Source organism: Nothobranchius furzeri, chromosome 6 (assembly GCF_043380555.1).
Source record: "Nothobranchius furzeri strain GRZ-AD chromosome 6, NfurGRZ-RIMD1, whole genome shotgun sequence".
Classification (NCBI taxonomy): domain Eukaryota; kingdom Metazoa; phylum Chordata; class Actinopteri; order Cyprinodontiformes; family Nothobranchiidae; genus Nothobranchius; species Nothobranchius furzeri.
This window is the reverse complement of record NC_091746.1, coordinates 29,030,639-29,054,560: the sequence shown is the minus strand read 5'-3', so window position 1 is coordinate 29,054,560 and position 23,922 is coordinate 29,030,639. Positions and strand designations below refer to the sequence as shown.

At 45.2% G+C, this 23,922-nt stretch overlaps 1 protein-coding gene across 11 annotated transcripts in view; it reads right to left on the bottom strand.

The window, feature by feature from the left end:
• The window catches only part of rims1b (regulating synaptic membrane exocytosis 1b), a 99,218-nt gene extending 81,801 nt beyond the window's left edge, over positions 1 to 17,417 (bottom strand). For 6 of the 11 annotated variants that reach the window (XM_070552093.1, XM_054743876.2, XM_070552094.1 and 3 more), the window contains exon 1: positions 16,721 to 17,416. In XM_070552093.1, the coding sequence (XP_070408194.1) occupies positions 16,721 to 16,887 (167 nt within the window). In that variant the 5' untranslated portion in view covers positions 16,888 to 17,416. Of the gene's footprint in view, positions 1 to 16,720 lie in introns of all 11 variants that reach the window. The other 5 variants (XM_070552099.1, XM_070552095.1, XM_070552098.1 and 2 more) reach the window with 2 other exon arrangements.
• Between the last annotated feature and the right edge of the window lie 6,505 nt (positions 17,418 to 23,922).

The following is a 23,922-nucleotide window of genomic DNA, read 5'->3' as shown; positions in this document are numbered from 1 at the left end:
AGGTGAGTTTGGGAGTCAGAGACACTAATCGGAGGCTGGCGTCCAGCTAATAGCAGGCGGGGTCTGAACATGCAGCTTCCTTGTGTTGGACATGATGATGAACTGACCAATTTTATGTGTCTTTTGATTTAATAGTTTTTTATTTAAACTAACAAGTACAGCAACGGTGTAGCTATTCTTTTCTATTTCTTAGTAGAATTAGCAGACTCCACGCTTCCAGGGTGCACTGCTGCCCTCTGCTGGTTCTTTCAGGTTACAGTCACAGTCCAAACGGTAACGTGGAGCTCGTATGTAGGGATGCAACGATACCACTTATTTCCAAATGGATACTTGGATCTAAGTACTCGCCGATACCGATTACCAATACCGATACTTCTACCACACAAAAAAATGCAATGATTTGGAATACAGATTTTATTTTCTTCTCTGCTTTCAACAGGAAAAGACTGAGGTAGATAAAAAGTAAAATATATCATCACAAAACTAAAATATTAGGTGAACAGAAACGACAAGTTACAGGGAAGCCATTTTCAAGCAACTGCATTGGTATCGGTCCTCGTTAACTTTTACCGATACCAGTATCATATTGGTGCATCCCCCCTACTCGTATGTCCCTCAACAGCTACCGTATTGAAAGATGGTGGGACCATGGAGCGTCCACCACAGTTTATGTATTTAAAAATGTATAATTTCAAGTTGAGAGGAATATTTAGAATTGATGTTGGTGAGAAATATTAGTGAAAAAGGACAAGTTTGTGAAATGGAAACACAGGATTTGATAGTAAACTGGTAAAAATATCACACACTGTGCCTTTAAACAACCATGTGGAAAGACACATCTGGTGGTTGTGGGAAAGATGTTAGTCTGTGTGAGAAGGGACAGAGCATCAGCATCAAGCAGAGGAAACATCTAAGGAGATGTAGAAATGACTAAAACTGGGTTAAGAACTGTCCAACGCTTTATTAAACTGGTCTGATGAGTCCAGATGGACCCTGTTCCAGAGCCATGGTGCATCAGGGTAAGAAGAGAGGCAGATGAAGGGATGCACCCATCATGCCTAGTGCCTATTGTACAAGCCTGTGGGGGCAGTGCTAAGATCTGGGCTTGCTGCAGGTGGTCAGGTCTAGGTTCAGCAACAGGATGTGCTCCAAGAAGGAGATCATCTGACTACCAGAATATCCTGAATGACCAGGTTATCCCATCTGCCCTGATGGAACAGGCACATTCCAAGATGGCAATGCCAGGATTCATCGGACTGAAATAGTGAAAGAGTGGTTCAGGGAGCACGAGACATCATGTTCACGCATGGATCGGCCACCACAGAGTCCAGACCTTATCCCCAGTGAGAATCTTTGGGGTGTGCTGGAGAAGGCTTTGTGCAGCGGTCAGACTCTACCATCATCAGTGCAAGATCTTGGTGAAACGTTAACGCAACGCTGGATGGAGATAAATCTGGTGATGTTGCAGAAGCTTATCGAAACAGCGCCACAGTGCATGTGTGTCGTGATCAGAGCTAAAGGAGGTCCAACGTGGTAACTTTTTAAATGGCAGGGCAGGGTAGTTTAAGGCTTTTTAAACAATATTCAATCCAATCAAATCCATATCAATAAAAAAATCTCTTTCTTCAGGCCTGTCCTTTCAGGAGTCACCACGGCCAATCATCTGTCTCCATTTAGTCCCATCTTCTGCATCCTCTACCCTCACACCAACTAACTTCATGTCCACCTCCACCACACCTATATATATATCTGTTTTGGTCTTCCTTTCAGCCTCCTGGTTTCTTCAACCTCAGCATCCTTCTACGTGTGAAATCATCATCTCTTCTCTGGATATGTCCAAACTATCTCAGTCTGTCCTCTCTGATTTTTTCCCCTAAACATCTAACAGCTGTCCCTCTGATCCTATCCATCCTCATCACTCCCAACCTCCAGTTCTGCCTCCGGTCTTGTCCTCATGGACATCATCTCTAAAACAACATGCCTTCCACACCTGAAACCCTTTACGCACCTGACACTTTTCTCCACCAATTTCAACCTGCTTCACACACATAGACCCCATAAAGTCCTCTACCATCTTTGTTTCTACTTCCTGTAGTATCATCATTCCACTTGTGTCTAGCGATGGGTACCGAATTCGGTACTTTTTAAGGTACCGACCGAATTCCATAGTACCGACTGAGCACCGATTCACGTCATTTGAAACGGTGCCTCGTTTCGGTACCCGTCCTTCATAACGAGAACGTGCCTAGACAGCTGCGCATGCGCAAGAGCGTTATGTCATCGGTCGTTGAGAGCCAGTTGTAAACAGAGCAGCCTGGTAGAAAGAACGCACGCTAAAGCTTGGGTCCACTTCACTAAATGTGATGGGTAACTGGGTGATGATGAAACCAGCGACAACGATCTAAGTGAGACATCCTCATCTTAATCTGCTCCGGTAGGTAAATAAAATGTTTAAGATAACGTTAGCTTGATTTGTTAGCTTCCGTTTCGCTAATGATGCGTTCGCTTTCTCCTCGGAACTCAGAATTTCCGACTAGAAGAACATGAACGCGCTCTAAAGTTTGGCTTCACTTTACTAAATGCGACGGGTGATTGGATGAAGATGAAACCAGCGACAACGATCTAAGTGTGAGGCATCATCGTTTTAATCTGCTCCAGCAGCTAAATAAACTGTTTAAGATAACGTTAGCTTGATATGTTAGCTTCCATTGCCGCCATTGTTATCATCTAATGGTGCGTTCGCTTTCTCCTCGGAAATTCTAACTTCCCAGTAGGAAAAAAATCAAATGAAAAAGGACGGCAAAAGGAATGAAGATACACAGTAAATTTAGTTCTCAGTAAAGATGTTTGCTTCAGTTTAATCATCAGCTTATAAAACTACAAGGACGATGCTAAAATACAAACAGTTGTATGTTATTTATCGTGATATTTATCAAATATGGTTATATACTGAGAAAAATACATATTTAATTATAAAAGAGAATTAAAATATTAAACACTCAAAAGTATCTAAAATTGGTACCGTTAAGTACCGGTATCGATTCCTAGGTACCGGGAATTAGTACCGAATCGATTCAAATGTCAAAGGTACCCATCCCTGCTTGTGTCCCTTTCATTTACACATGTTCTCTATCTGGCCTTGACTACAGTGACATAGTGATCTGCAGCGAGAGCCGGGTGCTGGTAGGAGAAGCTAGAGAGGTGAAGTCCCCCGCTATGACGAGCCCCCCACTAGAGCTGCGGAGCGGGACCGTAGCTGGATGTTAGAGGTCTCAACTCGGCGACGGAGATCAAAAATCAGAACACATTTGGAGCCACCACAGATGTTCGTTGAACACATTATTTATAATTTAGATTTTTCACAGATAAGCAGATTTTCACGGCTGCTAAAGGCTTTAGCTAACAGCCATTTGGGCGTTTCTGTCACTTATTGTGAATCTGGTGTTAGCATGCGGCTGCAGTCCGCCGGTGCAAAGCAAACCAGAGAATCACAGCCAGATGTTGGTCAGTCCAGCTGTGTTTCAGTCAACACACACACACACACACACACACACACACACACACACACACACACACACACACACACACACACACACACACACACACACACACACACACACACACACACACACACACACACACACACACACACACACACACACACACACACAGATCTGCCCATGCCTCCGGCCCTTTCCAGCTTCCTCCTTCCCCCTCCTCTCCTCCCTCGATCTCTCCATCCTCCCTCCTCTGTCTGGCTTCACGAGGGTTGAGTTGTTAATTAGCGGCTCTAAGAATACGTTGCCCAGGGATGAGGAGGGGAAAACTGGCAGAGCTATTTCTGTCCCATCGGCCCGATTGCCAGCGATGCCCTACGGAAGACTCTCTGCTGGAAGAGAAACACGAAGCCCCCAAGAACAAAAAGACAGCTGGTAAAGTTCAGGATCCTGTAAACGGCCAGAACTGCACCCATGCTCCGCGTTAAATGTCATCTTGTGAAGCGTCACTAAAATGCAGCATTTTAGCCTCAATAACATTTCATGAACTGGGTTTCAGAGTTTGGAGACTAGATTTTTGTTGGACTGTGGAACAAACCACGGAGGTGAAGGAGGCTGACCCAGACGTGACCTCCTCACCTCCGGCTGCTCTCACGCTTTTGAGGCACCTCCTTTTTGATCGTCAGCAGATCAAAGCCCTGGATTTATCATCATGTGAAGTTCTGACGGTTGTCTGGTGAAAAGATTAGAAAAACGGGAACTTTTAAGATTTTGGAGACTTCAGGTTGAAGAACACAACAGGAACTCTGGATCAATAAATGATTATGTTATTATAAATGGTAAATGGCCTGTATTTGATATAGCGCCTTCTAGAGTCCTGGAACCCCCCAAGGCGCTTTACAACACAATCAGTCATTCACCCATTCACACACACATTCACACACTGATGGTGATGAGCTACGATGTAGCCACAGCTGCCCTGGGGCGCACTGACAGAGGCGAGGCTGCCGAGCACTGGCGCCACCGGTCCCTCCGACCACCACCAGCAGGCAAGGTGGGTTAAGTGACTTGCCCAAGGACACAACGACAGCGGCAGACTGAGCGGGGCTCGAACCTGCAACCTTCTGATTACGGGGCGAGCTCTTAACCCCTGTGCCACCGTCGCCCCCCATTTATGTTTATTTATTTGGCAGACGCTTTTATCCAAAGCGACTTACAGTTTATAACCTGTAGGGTGTGTTGTGATGTGTGGGGGAAACCGGAGTACCCGGAGAAAACCCACGCATGCATGGGGAGAACACACAACTCCACGCAGAAAGACCGCAGCCGAGTTTTGAACCTGCAACCTTCTTGCTGCGAGGCAACAGCGCTAACCACTGCGCCACCATGCAGCTTTTCTCGACTTCTAAATCAAGTGGGTGAAGAGAAGTTTCTGCCTCTGATGGTGTAAAATGCTGAGAAGAGGAGGGACGAAGGCAGGAGGATCAAAACCAGACAGCGGAGACAGCAGGAAGACGGGATAACAAAGAGAATCCTGAAAGTCTTTCCATCTCAGAGAAAGAGAGACAGATCTAGAGACTGCTATCCAAAGGGAGGAGGAGGAAGGAGGACACGTGAAAAAGCAAAGGGTGGACAAAAAGAGCAGCGTCAGAAACAAGCGTGGGCCAGCTGAGGAGAGAAGGCGCATCCGGAGCCTCACTATAAATACCTCCGGAGAAGTGGAGAGGATGATGGAAAGATGCTGGAGATGAGATGATGGAAAGGAGGAGGGACAGAAACAAAAGAGATCCTCAAGAAAGCCAGGAACTAGAAACCAGAGACTAAAAACAAATAAAATTAAATGAAAGGAGAAGCAGAAATAAACGGAGTTCTCGTGACAGCTCACACAGATCCGTCTTTCCTGTAAAATGATGCATCACAGCAGGAATGAACCCCCAGATGGCGAGTGCGTGTTTATCAGGGGCGTCGATTCATCGCACAGAAAAATAAACGTTCTTTCTGACTTCCTCCACTCTTAGTTGGGTTTTGTGGAGAGAACGAGTTCCTCTGTCGTGTTGTTGGGTAGTTTTAGAATCATCATGAGAGTCGACTCAGCCCGGATTCTGCTGCCTAAGGAGCTAGAACATGTTATGCATGTTTTGTTTATTTTTTGGTGGGAGGTGTCTGAGCTCCGCCTCCTTCCCGTCCCCTGCATGTCCGGTTTTTCCACTCGGAGTGGGATCTCCGGCGCGTGGATGCTGATAACTTATTTATTGATGTATATAAAGCTGAGTGCTTTCTTGGCAGGAACTCCCCGCTGCATGACTGTCCGTCTCCATTCCTCTCCTCCTCCTCCATCCCTCCATCCATCACTCCTCCACCTTCCCCGTTCATACATCGCTGCATCGTGACGTCTGCTGTGTCGTTGCTTTGACGTCACCGCAGAAGGAACACCAAATCCATCCCTCGTCCCCGTGTCTCGTGTCTTTCCACTGTTAATAATAGGAGACTTGTGACTCGTGACGTAACGGACCTTCGACCTCCCTCTAGGTGAGGTGTGACACTTGTTTGTTGTATTGTAATTATGGCTGACCTTTGACCTTCTATGCTCTGCTCTGTTGACACTCCTTCCCTAGACTCTTCTGTTACACCTGCAGTAAAATTACTGCCGGTGTCAGGTAAACTCACCTGACCGCAGTGGTGTTCTGTGTAAGTTAGAAATGGTACTGAAGCAACACTGCTAAACAACCCTGCTGCAGCTAGCACTAACAACGAGCCAATGCTAACACGAGCCAACTAATACAAAAATAAACCACAAAGTAAAAAGATCCAAACTGTTGGACAAAAAATATTACTTACAAGTCCAGTAGCAACAAAGCCAGGTCACTATCAGTCGGTGATTTTGTAACCTACTTTAGCTCCCTCAGGCTAGCGTAGGCCACGCCGATGCTCACTCTGGTTTTAGGACTTTGCTTTGCTTCCAAAAGCATTAGTGCTGGGTGTGGGAGACATCGGCCCAGAGCACACCCGCTGGCCCTAAAGCTCAAGGCCGTTCTGGGATTCTCCAGACCTCTGGGGCTCACCCATCTTGTCTTGTGATGGGGAAAGCTGTTGTTGAGATGTCCAAATATCAGGAAATAAGGCTAAATCCTGCCATGTTCCACCCCTTTCTCCTCAGGCTGAATTCAACATACTCAAACAGGCGCGCCGGAGCTTTTACCCCCAGAGAACGACATACGAGGCCTTCATTCTTGCTGGAGACCACTGCAAATGCATTAAAAGGTTGATCTGAACTTAAAGTTCAACCTGAAGTTGAACTGGACTCTTGTAGAAGGAGTGTACGTGGATTTTGTTTGACCAGTTCAAACTGGTTTAGCAGCTCTTAGAGGATTTCTAAAATAATCTGTTGCTACATAAATTTCACTGACATTGAAAAAACTAATTTTCATCCCGAAGATCTGGCCACACTGTTGATCACTTCACTGGTGTTTAATTCTCTTTAATGTGATTTTTATTTATTTGTGACATGTCACTGCAGTTTTCCACACTGATTTCACATTTTACCATTTTTGTCTAAATGTAAACAAACAAGTAAAACCAGACTGTTGGCTATTAGCGATGGGTACCGAATGTGGTACTTTTTAAGGTATCGACCGAATTCCACAGTACCGACTGAGCACCGATTCACGCCATTTGAAACGGTGCCTCGTTTCGGTACCCGTCCTTCATAATGAGAACGTGCCTAGACAACTGCGCATGCGCAAGAGCGTTATGTCGTCCGTTGCGAGCGAGTTGTAAACAGAGCAGCATGGTAGAAAGAACGCACGCTAAAGCTTGGGTCCACTTCACTGAATGTGATGGGTAACTGGGTGATGATGAAACCAGCGACAACGATCTAAGTGAGACATCCTCATCTTAATCTGCTCCGGTAGGTAAATAAAATGTTTAAGATAACGTTAGCTTGATATGTTAGCTTCCGTTCCACTAATGGTGCGTTCGCTTTCTCCTCGGAACTCCGAATTTCCCACTAGAAGAACATGAATGCGCTCTAAAGTTTGGCATCACTTTACTAAATGCGACGGGTGATTGGGTGAAGATGAAACCAGCGACAACGATCTAAGTGTGAGGCATCATCGTTTTAATCTGCTCCAGCAGCTAAATAAACTGTTTAAGATAACGTTAGCTTGATATGTTAGCTTCCATTGCCACCATTGTTATCAGCTAATGGTGCGTTCGCTTTCTCCTCGGAAATTCTAACTTCCCAGTAGGAAAAATCAAAAGAAAAAGGACGGCAAAAGGAAAGAAGATACACAGTAAATTTAGTTCACAGTAAAGATGTTTGCTTCAGTTTAATTATCAGCTTATAAAACTACAAGGACGATGTTAAAATACAAACAGTTGTATGTTATTTATCGTGATATTTATCAAATATGGTTATACATTGAGAAAAATATATATTTAATTATAAAGGAGAATTAAAATATTAAACACTCAAAAGTATCGAAAATTGGTACCGTCAAGTACCGGTAGCGATTCCTAGGTACCGGGAATTAGTACCGGATCGGTTCAAATGTCAAAGGTACCCATCCCTACTGGCTAATGTTGAAAACCTGATCAAATCTCTAAATGAATGTTTGGATACTTGGGTCCCGTTTCACTGCTTGTTCAAGGTCCAGATCAGCATTTGCAGTACAGATGGTTCTGTTTGCGCCTCTGGGTGCAAACGCTAAAGATAACTGAACAGCAGTATTTGACGACCTGGGAATGGGAACAGGTTTGAGACCAGAGAGGCTGGAACCGAGGTCTCGTTTGGATGGCTAACCTCTGTTTTCATTCATTCATCAGTTTGTTTAGAGCGGATGATGTTTAGCTGCTGCGACGTGCCTCAAAGCTTTGAGTAAAACAGGAGAAATGACAAAAATCTGTTAGGCATGAGAATAAAAGTAACAAAGAAATCTCTATAAAGAAGAAAAACACACGAGCCAAAAATAAAACAGCCTAAAATAATTAAAACTCTTATATTTAACATTTTATTATGATACATGACCCGCACTTGTATAGCGCCTCTCAGAGTAAGGACTCCAAAGCACTACAGTGTGTCATTCACCCATTCACACACACATTCACACACTGGTGGGGATGAGCTACGATGTAGCCACAGCTGCCCTGGGGCGCACTGACAGAGGTGAGGCTGCCGAGCACAGGTGCCACCGGTCCCTCCGACCACCACCAGCAGGTAAGGTGGGTTGCCCAAGGACACAACAGCAGAATTCTCTGTCCAGAGCCGGAATTGAACCTGCAACCTTCCGATTACTGGACAACCCGCTCTACCTGTTGAGCTACTGCTGCCCTATAATGATGGGAGCGTGTTAGCTTTTGTCCCAACAAATGTTAGAGTTGTTTTACTAACCTGCCCCCAACAATAAAAGGATTATAGATTAAATAATGAGCATCTCAGCCGCATTCATCTGAAATCCATTCACTTGCATGTTTTGTCGTATTTACATTCAAGCTCAGACATGACTAATCCAGCCAGTGTTGCCAGCCGTCAGCTGTAACTTCAGCAGATTTCATGTGTTCACGTATAAAAGTATTACCCGCATACACTTAAAAATCTGAATCAAGGTGGTGGCCCATGTTAACAAAAAATACGGAATAATAACGATCCTGATGCCGATCCATGAGGGACACCTTCAGTGCACTGTGTGTGACTGGACCATAATTCACCTTCCAGCAGGTTTGATAAACACGAAAACACTAAGCAGATGCTTTAGGTGAAAAGACAACGGGACACATCGTGTGAAACTCACTTTTTGCTTCCTTTTGTGCTGCCATGTGGGTCTCAACTGCCTCTATGAACACTCCAAACGTGGAAAAACACTGTTCATCTGTTTTCTGTCAGTGTTTGAAGAATGAAATGATTCCTGGAACCAAACTGTCTGAAAAAGTCCCTAATTGTGACATCACAATAAGGAAAATTAGCATAGCACTGGCATTTGTCTAATCTAACAGTAGTGGTCAATCACAGTAAGTGGTGAGGTTGTGGCACGAGTTCCAGTGAAGATCCAGGTGGTTTTGTTCAGTTTGAAACCTGAAACACGTCCAGCAGCAGATGTTTCTCCTGCAGGTTTGTTCAGATATTTAATGTTTGCAGAAAGAGTGATGGTTCTGTCCGATCAGCAGCTTCACCGTCCAAACACTGGCATCAGACGGAGACATAGAGAGCCGCCAGGCTGGCACACAATGAAGCTTCTTACTGGGAGGTCTGGGATTGGTAAAGACACAAACCACGGTTCCTGTCCACTTTCAGGGTCAAAGGTCACGTTGTTCTGTAGTTACAGATTAACCAGATTCAAACCGTCGCAGCTGAACCGACAAACACAAAAAATTACACAAAACAGAAAGGTGTGTTTGATCATCTGGTCAGGAAGCTCTGTGGAAAATCTACCAAATGTTTCCAGATAAACCCAGAAATAATCAACTTAGGATGTTTTTCCAAATGCAGGAGACACACACACACACACACTCACATACACACACACACACACACACACACGCACTCACATACACGCACACACACACACACACACACACACACACACACACACGCACTCACATACACGCACACACACACACACACACACACACACTCACACACGCACTCACATACACACACGCACACACACGCACACACACACACACACGCACTCACACACGCACTCACACACGCACTCACATACACACACACACACACACACACACTCACACACGCACTCACATACACACACGCACACACACACACGCACACACACACGCACTCACACACGCACTCACATACACACACGCACACACACGCACTCACACACGCACATACACACACGCACACACACGCACGCACACACACGCACACACACGCACGCACACACAAACACACACACACACACACACACATGTACACACGAACGCACGAACGCACACACGCACGCACACATGCACACACGCACGCACACATGCACACACGCACGCACACACACGCACACACACGCACGCACACACAAACACACACACACACACACACACATGTACACACGAACGCACACACGCACGCACACATGCACGCACGCACGCACACACACACAAACACACACACACACGCACACACACCTGCATTAATGTTAGCCGTCATGTTCAAACTGGACATTTGTTATTTTAGACTCATAATCGTCTCTGGCAGTGAAGTTTCATCAGTTTGTTGTTTTAGTTTTTACCACAAAAAGAAAACATCAGATTCACTTTGAGCTCTACTTCCTATTGCCTCCACCCTATGTGCACGTGGAGGTAGATGGATGTTTCAGTTGATTTGCACAGTTATCCTTGTGCATTTGACGTGTCACCGTGGTGTGTCCACACAGACACAAACATCTGTAATCCATGGTCATCAGTGTTGGATCAGAGATGAAACTGGTTAATAAAAAGATTCAAGAGCAGCCGGAGAAGTGAACACCTAAATATTTCAGGAGCAACTTCCAAGCGAGGGCTATTTTTAGAACTGATCCATAATTCAACATTTTTCTATTTTTCCTCAGAAATTAATATCAAAACCCTTAAGAAAAGAATCAAGACAAATGCTGCTTTTCTCAGGAACGAGTGATCTGACAACAAATGAATGAGTGAGGAAATACAACAATAAGCAGAATCCGTCACCGATGTAAAAAGATTTCTGAGGCTAGGAAAGATTTTTTCCCCGCCGGAGTCTGGGATCAAACCTTCCGATTAGTGGACAACCACTTTTCCCAATGCAGCAATCAAACAAGCTGCCTTAGACACCATAAATCAAATCAAAGCTTTATTTATAAAGCGCCTTCCGCAACCCTGTCAGGAAGCCCAAAGCGCTGAGAAACACCAAAACAACAAAATAAAGAACACCTAAAGTGTTAAAATGACTTTTTGAGCATTTTGAAGTGCAGTGCCCCTGTCCTAAACAGCCTCTGTTCAGAGAAATGGAGTTCATCTAGATTGATGAGCTACTGGCTAGTCTGGGTGAGCGCCCTAACTTGCTGAGTTACAATCCGGAGTTTTCCCCTTTCAGGAATTACGTATGATTTTTCATAAATCCATAAACGTGAAAGCCTTATCATGCACTGTGATGTAATGTAGGAAAGACATTTCTTTTTGCTAAGCCCCCCCCCCCCATCCCCTAGAGCTCTGTGCAATATGAACTGAGCATCGGTCAGCACCAATAGATCGTCCACGCACCGTTATAATCAAAGAGTGTGCTTAAGCGTTTAAGAACGTACCACGGTTGATGCAGAGTTGGCAACCTGGTTCGTGGACAAGTCTTTAAAATACAAAACACAACATAGCATGAGCATAATAGTTGTAAAACTATGTGTTTTAGCTCCGTTTTGCCAGCTAGAGGAGCTTTATGCTGTAAATAGGTCATGGTGTGATACGCTTGTCGGCCACTAGATGGTGCCATCAGATAAAAGAAATAACCCGGACTTCTCCTTTAATGCAGCATAACTTCATGAATATTTACTGGGGCTGTCAGTCGATAATAAAAAAAATTAACTAATTAATCCCACATTTTTATGTGATTAATTGCGATTAATCGCAATTTATCTGATCATTAGCCTGGCTGCTCTTACACTTTTTTCCACCTTTATATTTCTCAATGAAAAAATAAGTTGTCACACACTCCATGGAAACTTTCAGAGAATTCACCAATAGTGGCTTTCAAATGGTTTTGTAACTTTTTGCAAGTTTAGAAAAGCAGCAGATGAGACAGTTTGTTTTCCATTTGATAATATTAGAACATGTCAGTAATGTCTGAGGGGCTTTTACAAACACTGTATAACTAATACTCCTGGACAGGGTTTGGATTACACAGAGGCTTCCGGGGAGCCCAGTTTGGGGGGGGGGGGGGGGGGGGGGGGGGTTCATTTTGCCTTGGCCCCCAAAATGTCTTGAAACGGCCCTGGGTGTGTGACAGAGTTTTGAAGGTGATCTGAATTGTATCCGATGTATAAATATGACATGTGTGTAACTTATTGTTTTATACAGGTAAACACGTGTAGTGGAGATAAATCTACCTACATTTTACTTTTTGTTTTGTTTTCTTGTTTTTATTTAACTATTTCCTGTCCTGTCTGTCTCTCATCTTCCTGCGTCTCCTCTAAACTCTCCAGAAAATCTGCTGCCTGAATTCTTACTTTTTCACCTCATCAGTTACTTTTGAGCAGACCAAAGGGATCTCCTGACCGCAAAGCGGAGAGCGCGTTTCGATGCTGCGTCAGTGAGGTGAAGTCACCGCAGCACAGGTGATGAGCTCCGCAGTAGCAGAGCGCTTCAGGCACAAATAAGACAGAAAGTAGAGAACATGTGCGGACATGAACGATCGTGGGTTAATTATAGTTTTTTGGTTGCACCACTTTGAGAACGGACCGTGCGCTGGACGCAGCAGCCTGGAGCGCACCAACGATGTGACCTGAGAGTGAGAATAATCTCTCACAAGGCACTGTGGTTGCAGCGGTTGACAGGTGCTTGCACGCAACAGGTGCCAGTCTGGAACGTGCTTCTTCTCTCTTCAACCATCACTGTAATGGACAGTGTCCATGTTGGGCTCTGCTTTGTACCCATCTAGACAGCGCTCCATGGACATTATTGTCCATGCTAGCGAGCTTTTCCTCTCCTTCTCTTTTTCTGCTGCTTCTAACCATTTCCAGCAGGTCAGACACCAGCATAGCGCAATGCTGCCCCCTCCTTCAGAGCCGCTCACGAGTTTGAGGTGTCGGATTACGTAAAATTAGAAAAACTGCACTAGTTACGTTAATTTTTTTATGCATTTAACATTTCACATTAATTAACTAAATGAACAAGTTATTTTTCACAGCACTAATATTTACACTTTTGTTAGTTTCACACGAGTTGGTTGTTTACGAGCACAACGCCGAAACAGCTTCAGCTCTAGCAGGTAACTCAGCAACAGGTTCTCACACCCGAAGCGTCGAAAGTGAAGCTGCGTGACCAAGGATTTGTTTCCAACGCAACCCAAGCGCTTTCGACGCTTCGGGTGTGAGAATGCGTTGAACTCTGAGTTATGCTGTATAAAGTTTTACTAAATAAGATCACACAAATCGCTGTGAAAATTGGGAGTTTGGAGCCTTTACAAAAAGGCGGCATCACCGTTGACTCAAACTAGCCGTTAGCTCATTAGTCTTGCAGAATTTAAACCATTTCTGTGAACACAGGCTGTTCTATCCACCGATGATAGGCAAGGGTGGCCGCTACTGTGCATGAGCCTCCAGCTGAAAGGCAGAAAGCAGCCACTGACGGTGCAGCAACAGGAGAAATAAAGAAATGCTCATAGAATAAACAATGTTGGCTAGGAAATTTACAGTCAACTATCTTGTTTGTCAACATCGTTGTGATAAAGGGACTAGTGATGGCGGTACTGACCGTTGGCATTAGCAACATCACCACACAGCAGAACTCCTCCAGGCAAACAGAGCCAGTGGTAGAGATGCATTGCTGTTAGCCAATCAGAGGCAAGATATGGAAATATCAGGATACAGGACTCCAAATGTCAACTTCTGCCACGTTCTCCTCCAGCTGACTCCGTGTACAAAAAGGCGCACCGGAGCTTTTCGCCCCAGAGTACGACTTATAAGGCATTCATAGAGACCACTGCACCTGTATTAAAAATACAAGTAAAGCTGACCTTTAATGAAAACTGCACGACTTTAGATGAACGACGAGAGGAAAGCAGGTTGAAACAGATCCTGACAGAACTGTTTTCTGACCAGCTGATATGAAGCCTACACCTCCCTGATCAGATGTGAGAAGCATCAGCTCTGGCACAAATCTGATGCATCCTGCAGCTCCACGGATTCTGCAAACAGCCATAACCAAGTTTATATGTTCAGGACCTTTTCCAGAAGCTCCTCCATAACTTCAGTCTCCCTCTTCCCACCGCTCTAATCCCTAAAACCTCCAAATCCTCCCTGCTTCTCCCCCGTCCGCACCCGCGTCCTGATGACTCTTCCTCTCCATCTGGTGTCGAACAGCAAACCACACTTAGTCTCTACTGTCCCAGAACAGTTGGAGTCCTCTGTTCAGTAACAGACTCGGGTCGAGCTCCACCACAGATCTTCTGCATAGAAGATTCTGCACAAATGGAACTTTTTCTCATTTTTCCAGAATATTTTCAGATTCTTTTTTCCGTTTTTTGGACGATAATTTCTTAAAGAAGTTGCTCAAACCCGTTACTCTTATACCTCAAACAGAAACCCAGAATCACTTGCAGATAAATCACATTTCCTGGAAGCTTTTCAATGAAAACCTTTAGCAAAATTAGCAAATCACAAGCCACTGAAACAGGTACAACACCAAAAACTAACCAGCCAATCATGTTTCAGCAAGACCATGCATTCAGTCATCAGCACATGAAAACAACTTGTGAAGTTCAAACTGGTGTAAGCAAGTAATTGTTGGAACCAGACCAGAACAACACTAGCTGCTCCACATGGACTCCGCCAGCTGAAGATCACACCAGATGTCTCCAAGAACAGGAAGCTACAATTCCCACAGAGTCAGTGGATCAGAAGAGACTGGGACAACATTCCTGGTCTGATGAGCCTGGCCAGCTGCATCCTAACCCTTACCCAACTTCCAGTGGGATCACGCACCTCGTCACAAAGCTCAGATCATCTCTAACTGGTTTCTAGAACATGACCACGAGTTCACTGGTCTCCAACAGCCTCCACAGTCACCAGATCTCAGTCCAGAACCTTTTGGATGCGGTGGAACGGGAGCTTCTCATCATGGATAGAGCTGATGCGGTCATCATGTCAGATGGACCAGAACCTCTGAGGAACGTTGTAGAACCTTGTTGAATCCATGGCACTAATTAAGGCGGTTCTGAAGACAGAAGCAAGTCCAACCCAGTTGTACTAAAGTGGACCTAATGAGAGGAATTTGATTAGTTTCAAACAATCAAATGTGGCGCTTTAATTCGACTCCACCATGATCTTACCGAGTCTGAACAGAACCGATCATAAACGTTGCTCAGATGTCTGTTCATCACCTGACGTCAGGTGTGTTCTGTGGGCTCACAGAAAACGAGATTCACCAGGAATTACTCTTGAGGCTAAAACTGGAGAGGAGGTTTCTCACTCCGCTCCTCTCATCTACTCTCATCGGTCCCGTCCACGCTGATCTGGGCCTAATGATCGGCCATAATGGAGCCATTTTGGACCTGCGTCTCAGTGAACATTAAATACATCCGTTCGTCTCCAGGGATCCTCCCAGAACTTCCCTTCAAACTGCACTCAGGAAATGAAGCCAGACATTAGAGCCAGAGAGGAGGTATGGACCTGCAGGCTTGAAGCAGGAGATCCAGAATCAGCTGACGCGGTTTCACAAGTGGGATCAGATCGGCACGCAAGAAGAATCCCAGAACCAGAACCTTGTACCTCCCTCCTTAGGCCCTCGGGGCTTTGCTTCAGATATGGATGTGGTCTGATTGAGCATTTGAGAAGGGTTGTTTCACATTCAGTACATTTTCTTGACAGAACGTGTCCGGTTCGGGCCTGCTACGTCTGCCAACCACACCCCATCCTCCTCAGAGGAGCGGAAAAGGCGGAGGAGAGGAGCGCTCCTCCGCTTCGCCGCCTCATGTCCCCGCAGGTCTGATGGTTTTTAATCTCATTGTTGATCTTATTATCATCAAAGCCCCTCTCTCACACACACACGCGCGCGAGCACGCCGAACCTGGAGAAACCCACACAGAGAAAACGCGCGCGAGGGTGCGTGCGTGCGTAAAAGGGAAAGCACGGCGAAGCTGGATGTGTAACGGAGACCGGGGCGCAGCCTCCGTTAATAAAATCAACTCGACGATAGATGGAAAACGCGATGACCCCCACCCCCAATATACGCACGCACACACACACGGTGTCATGCCCCGTCCCCACACCTGCACGGCCAGGTTCCAGGCCGACGGGCGCTTTGATTTATTTCCCGGTTCTAACTCTGACCCGGCGGAGCCTCCTCCCGGGCTCCACCGCTCCACGCGCCTCCCTGTCGGTGTGAAGCTTAACAATTCTCCGTTTTCAGACAGAAACAGGAGCGTAAACTGAGCAAACCCGTGTGTGTGTGTGTGTGTGTGTGTGTGTGTGTGTGTGTGTGTGTGTGTGTGTGTGTGTGTGTGTGTGTGTGTGTGTGTTACTCCGGGGAGTCGCTCTTACTTTAGCATGGCCTTTTCTTTCTCCTCTTCCTCCTTCTGCCGAGCCATCACGGCCATGATGATCTTCCGCTCCTCCTCGGTAAGGTGGCTGAGGTCCGGCAGATCCGGCATGGACGGCGGCGCGGTGGGTGGGCGAGGGCCGCTTTGGGGCCCCACCGAAGCGGACATCTTTCCGACCACCACCCTACCACCTCCCCCACCTCCTCCTGCTCCCCCTCGGCGTGTCGTTTCGGCTGGCAGGTTCCCGCCGGATCTCGGCTCACGCCATGGTCCACGGGCGCAGCGGCAGCAACAGCCGCAGCTCAAGCGTCCCGCCGCTCACGGCTCTAGGCGCATCTGGTTGTGCTTTTTGTTTGTCCTCCTCCCTCTGGGTGTTTCCTCCTCACCCCCTGCCTCTCCCCTCCTCCGCCCGGGTTCACGGTGAGCCCATATCCGGCTTGTGTGAAGCCGGGCCCCGTTTCTCCTGGCCCGGCCGGCCTGCTTGTCTGGAGCTGGACGCTGGAGCAGCGAAGGCGGAGTCCGCGCCTCCTTTCAGAACTCCTCTCTCTCGGGGTGTTTGCGGAGGAGCACCTAATCATGTGAGAGCGGAGTCCTCAACAGCATCACAAAGCCCGGAGCGTGACACGCACATCCTGCCGTTTCACCCAGAAGCGGTCACACCTCCCAGCTCATTAGTATCTACACAAATCACACAGAAACCCAACAGCCAGCGCCTCTTCTCGCGAGACTTGTGTTGTTTTATTGGCCAAATTAAAGCCAGAAGGCAAATGTTTCAGCACCGTGGACAGCTGCTCGTCTGTAGCAAACGCCTCAAAAACTATTTTATCAGCAGATTTTTGTGTTAAACTTTAAAACATGATTGTTAATACATCAAAAATGAACCTTTAGGCTAATTTATTAAACATTTGCCAAAATTAAAGCAGAATTAAATGATTTAGATACTTTTTTTAATTCAGAAAAGAGCAAAAAAGGAAACTGACTAAAATGATAAATCAGATTATTTCAGCTGTGAACTCAGTTCTACTGACTATATGTGTTTATCACAGACTCTTAATAGACTCAGGAGGATCTCTGGCCGGTTTTAAGCTTGTTCTTTGATTTAGGAGAGAAAGAAAAAACGTTCAAACTCCGAGCTTCACCGGTTTCTCCCAGATGACGTAATGGGGAGAGTGGCTTTATCCATCCAGCAGATGGCACCAACCCGGACTGCTGCTGCCTCCGTCAAGTAACGTCACCGAGGTGGTGACTGTGCCGTGGTGACGTCAGCATCCCGTGGTGCAGAATTTTGTCATCATTTAGGTCGTGACTGGGGAGCAAAGATATGTGAGTGATGGATTCGTGCGAGAGGACTTGTGGGGACACAGGAGCCCCTAAACGAGTCCTGTCTCTGAGATCTAAACTAAAAACATGGAAAACCCGCAGATATTCGTGACTGATGCCTCAGACCCCATTTTAAACATAACTAAATACATCCGATTTGGCTGCTGTTTGAAATAAAATAAATCAAATTTCTGCATTGATTCAGATTTTTTCCTTTACAGTTTTTTTTACTGTTTAATCATTTAAATTGGTTGAAAGCACAGAAAAGGAAACCCAAATGAACCATTTTTTGAATAATTCAAAAATAAACTAAATGAGTTTTGTCCCAGACAGACATCAGTGCTCAGTATATAAAATGATTCCTTCTTCCAGATTTGTTTAAAGACCCATCAAAGAGACTCGAGTCCATCATGAATGCAGCTAAAGTGTTTCTGCTTATTTAGAAAATACTAAAATGTTTCGCCAAAACTCGTCTGAACGATTAAATGTAGAAAAAAAAAACACCTGGATGACATGTTACTCAGGTGATGACTCACTTTAACCGGCTTTCATTAGAAACACACACACACACACACACACACACACACACACACACACACACACACACACACACACACACACACACACACACACACACACACACACACACACACACACACACACACATTAGAAACCGTCACTCAGAAGAAAGCTACTGTCATCACAAAAACGAGTATGCTGACATCTAGTGGTCAGATGAGGACTCTACACATTTTCTCGACAACATTTCTAATTTTCTCCTTTTATTTTACTCCACGTTGGCTGATTTATCATGTTTCCTATTTCGTATTTTCTTTTCTGAGCCATCTAATATAGCTCTCTGCAGGCCATTCAGGTCCACGTGCTCTGGGATTTCTGCTCACCTTTCTTGTGATCATTTTGACCCCACAGGGTGAGACCACACACACACACACACACACACACACACACACACACACACACACACACACACACACACACACACACACACACACACACACACACACACACACACACACACACACACAGTTTGATGGGGGGATTTTGATGCAGTTATTGAGAACAGGACGTGCACTCTGATTGGATGAGATTTTTCCAGGATTGTACGTTTCTGTTACGTTAGATATCTTTCAGCGTGATACCTGCCACCAAAGTGGTTAGCTAAACAGTGTAGCCGCTAACAATCACCGGAGGAAAAAACACAGATCGCCATCTTTCTCCTGTTGGTCCGAGTTAGAGAACACACAGATGGTTTGTTGCACATGCTCAACAGAAATAGCATTCCGGTACTCGCACAGTTCATGTGATGTCATCACTCGAGTCACGTGACATGCCTTTGTTACACAATATACTCAACACTCCAACTCAAAGGCATGTCTAGTGATTCTCTATTGTACTAAATAAATGAGTAATACACATACGACGTAAATTTCAATAAAGCGCGTAAAAAATAGAAGAACAGACTTAGCCTCCTCTGCTTTTTCTCTTTTTTGTTTTTCTTTCTTCACCTTTTCGTTTGCGTCTTCAGTACATCACGTCTTTTCAGTTCACCTTATTTTCCAAACAAGTACTCTTTAAAAGTCTTGAACTTTGTTTTTGGTACTGGCTTTGTGAATACATCAGCAGCCATGTTTTCTGTAGAGCAATACTCGATGTTTATCATTCTGTTATACGCTGATCGTACAAAATGATATCTAATATCTATATGTTTGCTTCTGTGTCTGGATACTGGGTTTTTGGATGATGCCATTGCCCCCTGGTTCTCTCCGTACATTCTGATGGGTACATGTTTGTTACAACTATCTATCCCTTTAAGTAGCTGTACAAGGTGTATACTCTCTTGAGTTGTGGCAGCTAATGCCATATACTCGGCTTCACATGTTGATAGCGCAACTGTAGGTCGTTTTCTACTTTTCCATGATACAATCGGACCCTTTTCAAATAGACTAAAACAATATGTGGCAGTGTGGGCGTCCTGTCACAATGTCCCGATTGATCATGCGCCCTGGCTACTTGGCCAAGGGGATGTCCCTTTGGCTGACTGGATAGCGCGCGTGACTCTCACCCGGGAGTCTGGGAATCCCGCCCGGGCTCTCGTTTCTCCACCTTGCCACACATATCTTGTAGTACTTCTTCTGTCGTCTTTATCAGCTGCCCAGTCAGCATCACTGTATCCTTCAAGTTTTAAGCTTTTCTCACTTTTGTTAAAATGTAATTCTTGATCAATACTACCCTTTAAGTACCATAGAGCTCCGGACCCCATGTGACTCTCAGTTAGTAGACGCCATATTGGCAGGAAAAAAAGGTAAACAAACACGGATCGTAAACATGAACGTGAACGGGATCGGCTTGGATTTTACTTCGTCTGAGTTTACTTCACACTTTAAAACCGAAGAAATCGTTTTAAATAGTCAGAAATTAAATAGACTAAACACCTCCGACCCTTACCGTGCCCCTGGGATACTTTTTAAAAACGCCAGAAGCTGTCGGAGCGGGCTTCTTACCGGACCTGGCCGGGGAACCCCTTGGGATTTCCCCGAAGGAGCTGGCTCCGGCGGCTGGGGAGAGGGAAGTCTGGGCCTCTCGACGCTACTGCCCCGTAACCCGACTCCGGATAGGCGGATGAAAATGGGTGGATGTACAAATAACAGATTTACATGTAAGTAGTTTAAATAAAGTGCTGTGCTGTTTGAATGTATAAACTGAACGCCAAGAGGAATCACTAGTTTGATTTTTTTCCGTGAATAAAATAAATATGTCAGGCAGGAGCGTCTCAGGATCTGTCTGAGATCTGTCTCGGTGAGACAGATAATAGCAATCCAAAGTGCTTTTTATGTGTGATCTGACAATTGATCAACCATTGCTTAAAAATTAAATACAGCTTAGTCGGTTAATTGCTGTGATCATAAAACATGTAAACGGCAGCACGCAGAACTCACGAGGCAACGTTTTGCGTGATGTTTACTTGTTGCTGTGAGTAATAAGACAGAAAAAGCCACGCCAAAATAAGTTTAGGAAGCCCACTAAGAATCGTAATAAAAGCATTTAAAATAAATACCACACACAGTTGAGGAAACGTTGGTTTAAGTACCTGATATGAAGCGGTCGCTGCATAAGCGAAATCCTTTACTCTCAGGGTCCCACAGGTTCATTTTAGCCTGGAGGCTAGCACGTTTCATTACAATGATCCAACGTTTGCGGCGTTCCGGATCTTGGGGAGTCCTGTGGGAGGCTCATTCCTTATGTCGTCTGCGTCTGTTCTGCATCCTGGGGCACAACAGGAATCTACCATATTTCCTGTTTGATTGAGTTTTCTGACAATAACAGCTGCGGGCTTCTGCCTGCCAATATGGCGCTGTTTCGATTTGAACTGTTGCATGCCGGGAGAAGTGACGTCAACTCCCGGAGCTCTATTGGGGGGCAGTAATTGAGCGGGTTGTCCAGTAATCGGAAGGTTGCAGGTTCGATCCCGGCTCCGGACAGAGAATTCTGCTGTTGTGTCTTTGGGTGACACTTAACCCACCTTGCCTCTTGGTGGTGGCGAGAGGGACCGGTGGCGCCTGTTCTCGGCAGCCTCGCCTCTGTCAGTGCGCCCTAGGGCAGCTGTGGCTACATTGTAGCTCATCACCATCAGAGTGTGAGTGTGTGTGTGAATGGATGAATGACACACTGTAGTGTAAAACGCTTTGGAGTCCTTACTCTGAGAGGAGCTATACAAGTGCGGGTCATTTATCATTAAGTACTGTATTTTCCGGACTATAAGTCACACTTTTTTCATCGTCTGGCTGGTCCTGCGACTTATATACCAAAGTGACTTATATGCCAAATTATCAATCCCCCGCTGCTGCCGGCCGGCTCCGGCCCAGGAATGAGCTCCCGTGGCTGCTGGGAGGGTTTGAAATAGGCATGAGCGAGTACACCACTATCTGTATCTGTATCTGTATCTGTATCTGTATCTGTTCAACCATCTAAATTATCTGTATCTGTAAGTGGAAGTGGTTAAACCACACCCACTTCTGGGTTATGCCACGCCCATTCCGAGTACAGATACAGATTATTTAGTTGGTTGAACAGATACAGATACAGATAGTGGTGTACTCGCTCTTCCCTACTGGCAACCCACAAAGTATTTGTAAAATTGCAGCTTTTACACTTTTAACATTAATATAATTCATAAGCAAGCCAGGGACCGACCGCGATGGACCTCAAGTGACAAATGTGATGTGCTTATATTATCTATTCAGTATTGATAATCTTATATTTCACTATGGTGGACGTGCATTTCTGTTCACCATAGTGAAATGCTAGATATTAATGATATTGTTCCTACGTAGGACTAGGTGTGTTAAAATTACATTATTTATATGTAATGATGAGCTTCTCCATTATAAGATATCTGTTTCCCAGATATGAGAGTAGCACCTGGTCCTGGTGACCCAGCCGGTTACAAAAACTAGTAGGGATCCTAACTTTTGTAAATTTGTAAATCATCCAGTGTAATCACGTTACGGTATAAATCCTCCCAGGTGAATTCTGACTAAATCGACCACTTGTTCAAATCTATGAACCTGGAGCATGGGGAAAGTAAAGGTCGGATCCCAAGCTAGCTAACTAACTTTTGTAACTACCATACTCAATTTGCCCCAACTAGTGGACGCCAGGCTAACCTGGCATAAAGAAAAGCAGTCTAAATCGCTACTTTCCCCCTCCGTTGAATATTCGTGTAACTCACCATTGACATCCACCATGGCAGACCCTACGTCAGGTGACGTGGCTGAAAAGGGTCAAAATGACTCCATCGTAATGCTGATGATATTAATGTGTAGATAGAAGACGGAAAGAGGAAAACACTGACTGTCTTTGGAGGACCACTATCCTGGTGGGCGATAGCCTAGTGAACTAGACCAAATTCTTGCATTGCAAAGAATGGTCTAGGCATGCTCCATTGGAACCTCAGCAGCTCCTACCAGGACTCTGGCTGGCCAATCACAGCTCTCTAGAGGGGTTTCAAACACATAAAGAGCTGTGATTGGTCCATAATGGTGGGCCAATCATAGTGCTCTATCTGCTTAGTGAACAAATCACAGAGCTTTATCCGCTTTGTGGGCCAATCAGGGCACTCTATATGCCTGGTGGGTGGGATGATGCAACAGAGTGAAACAAGAGTATGTTACATTCATTGTCCAGTAGCATGCGGAGATCATTTGAAAGACAACGGTAGAACCCGCCCCACAACCGCGAGCCGTCAATGGAGCATGGCCAGACTAAATAATACATTTATTTAGTCTGGCTTGCCAGGCTAGGTGGGCGAGCCAATCCTGGAAGTCAGAACAACAAACAGACTGAGAGCTGTTTTAGTGAAAAATGACAGTCTACAAGCAAAATCAATCAGTTCCACCCTAGAATATAGAAATATGTCAATTTTGCAGCACGGTAAACACAGAGAAATTGGAAACAACACAAACAAGCCAATTAACGGAACAAATGAGGCAAACTAGTAAACAGTAAAGCTGCAATGGCATATTTTGAAAACAAATTAGCTTAAAACACTTTTTCATGCCTTTTAAAAATGTTCTAACACAATAAATAAATTGTGGAGATTAAAAAAATTCAATAAAGTGTTTCTTTGGCGTTTATCTAAAATCCTTTGCCAGTAACACGTTTCAGACCTAAAGCAATTATTGGATCATCCAGATGTCGGACTAGCCAAACCACTGCACTTCCCAGGGACCTGCATTCAAAACACACTCACGTATTTATCAACAGAACGCCACTGGTGTGAGTTTCTCAGAGAAGGAGAAACAGTCGGCTGCTACCACTTCTACTTTAGGACTAACTACTAGAGTCCCTATAAAAAAACACCAT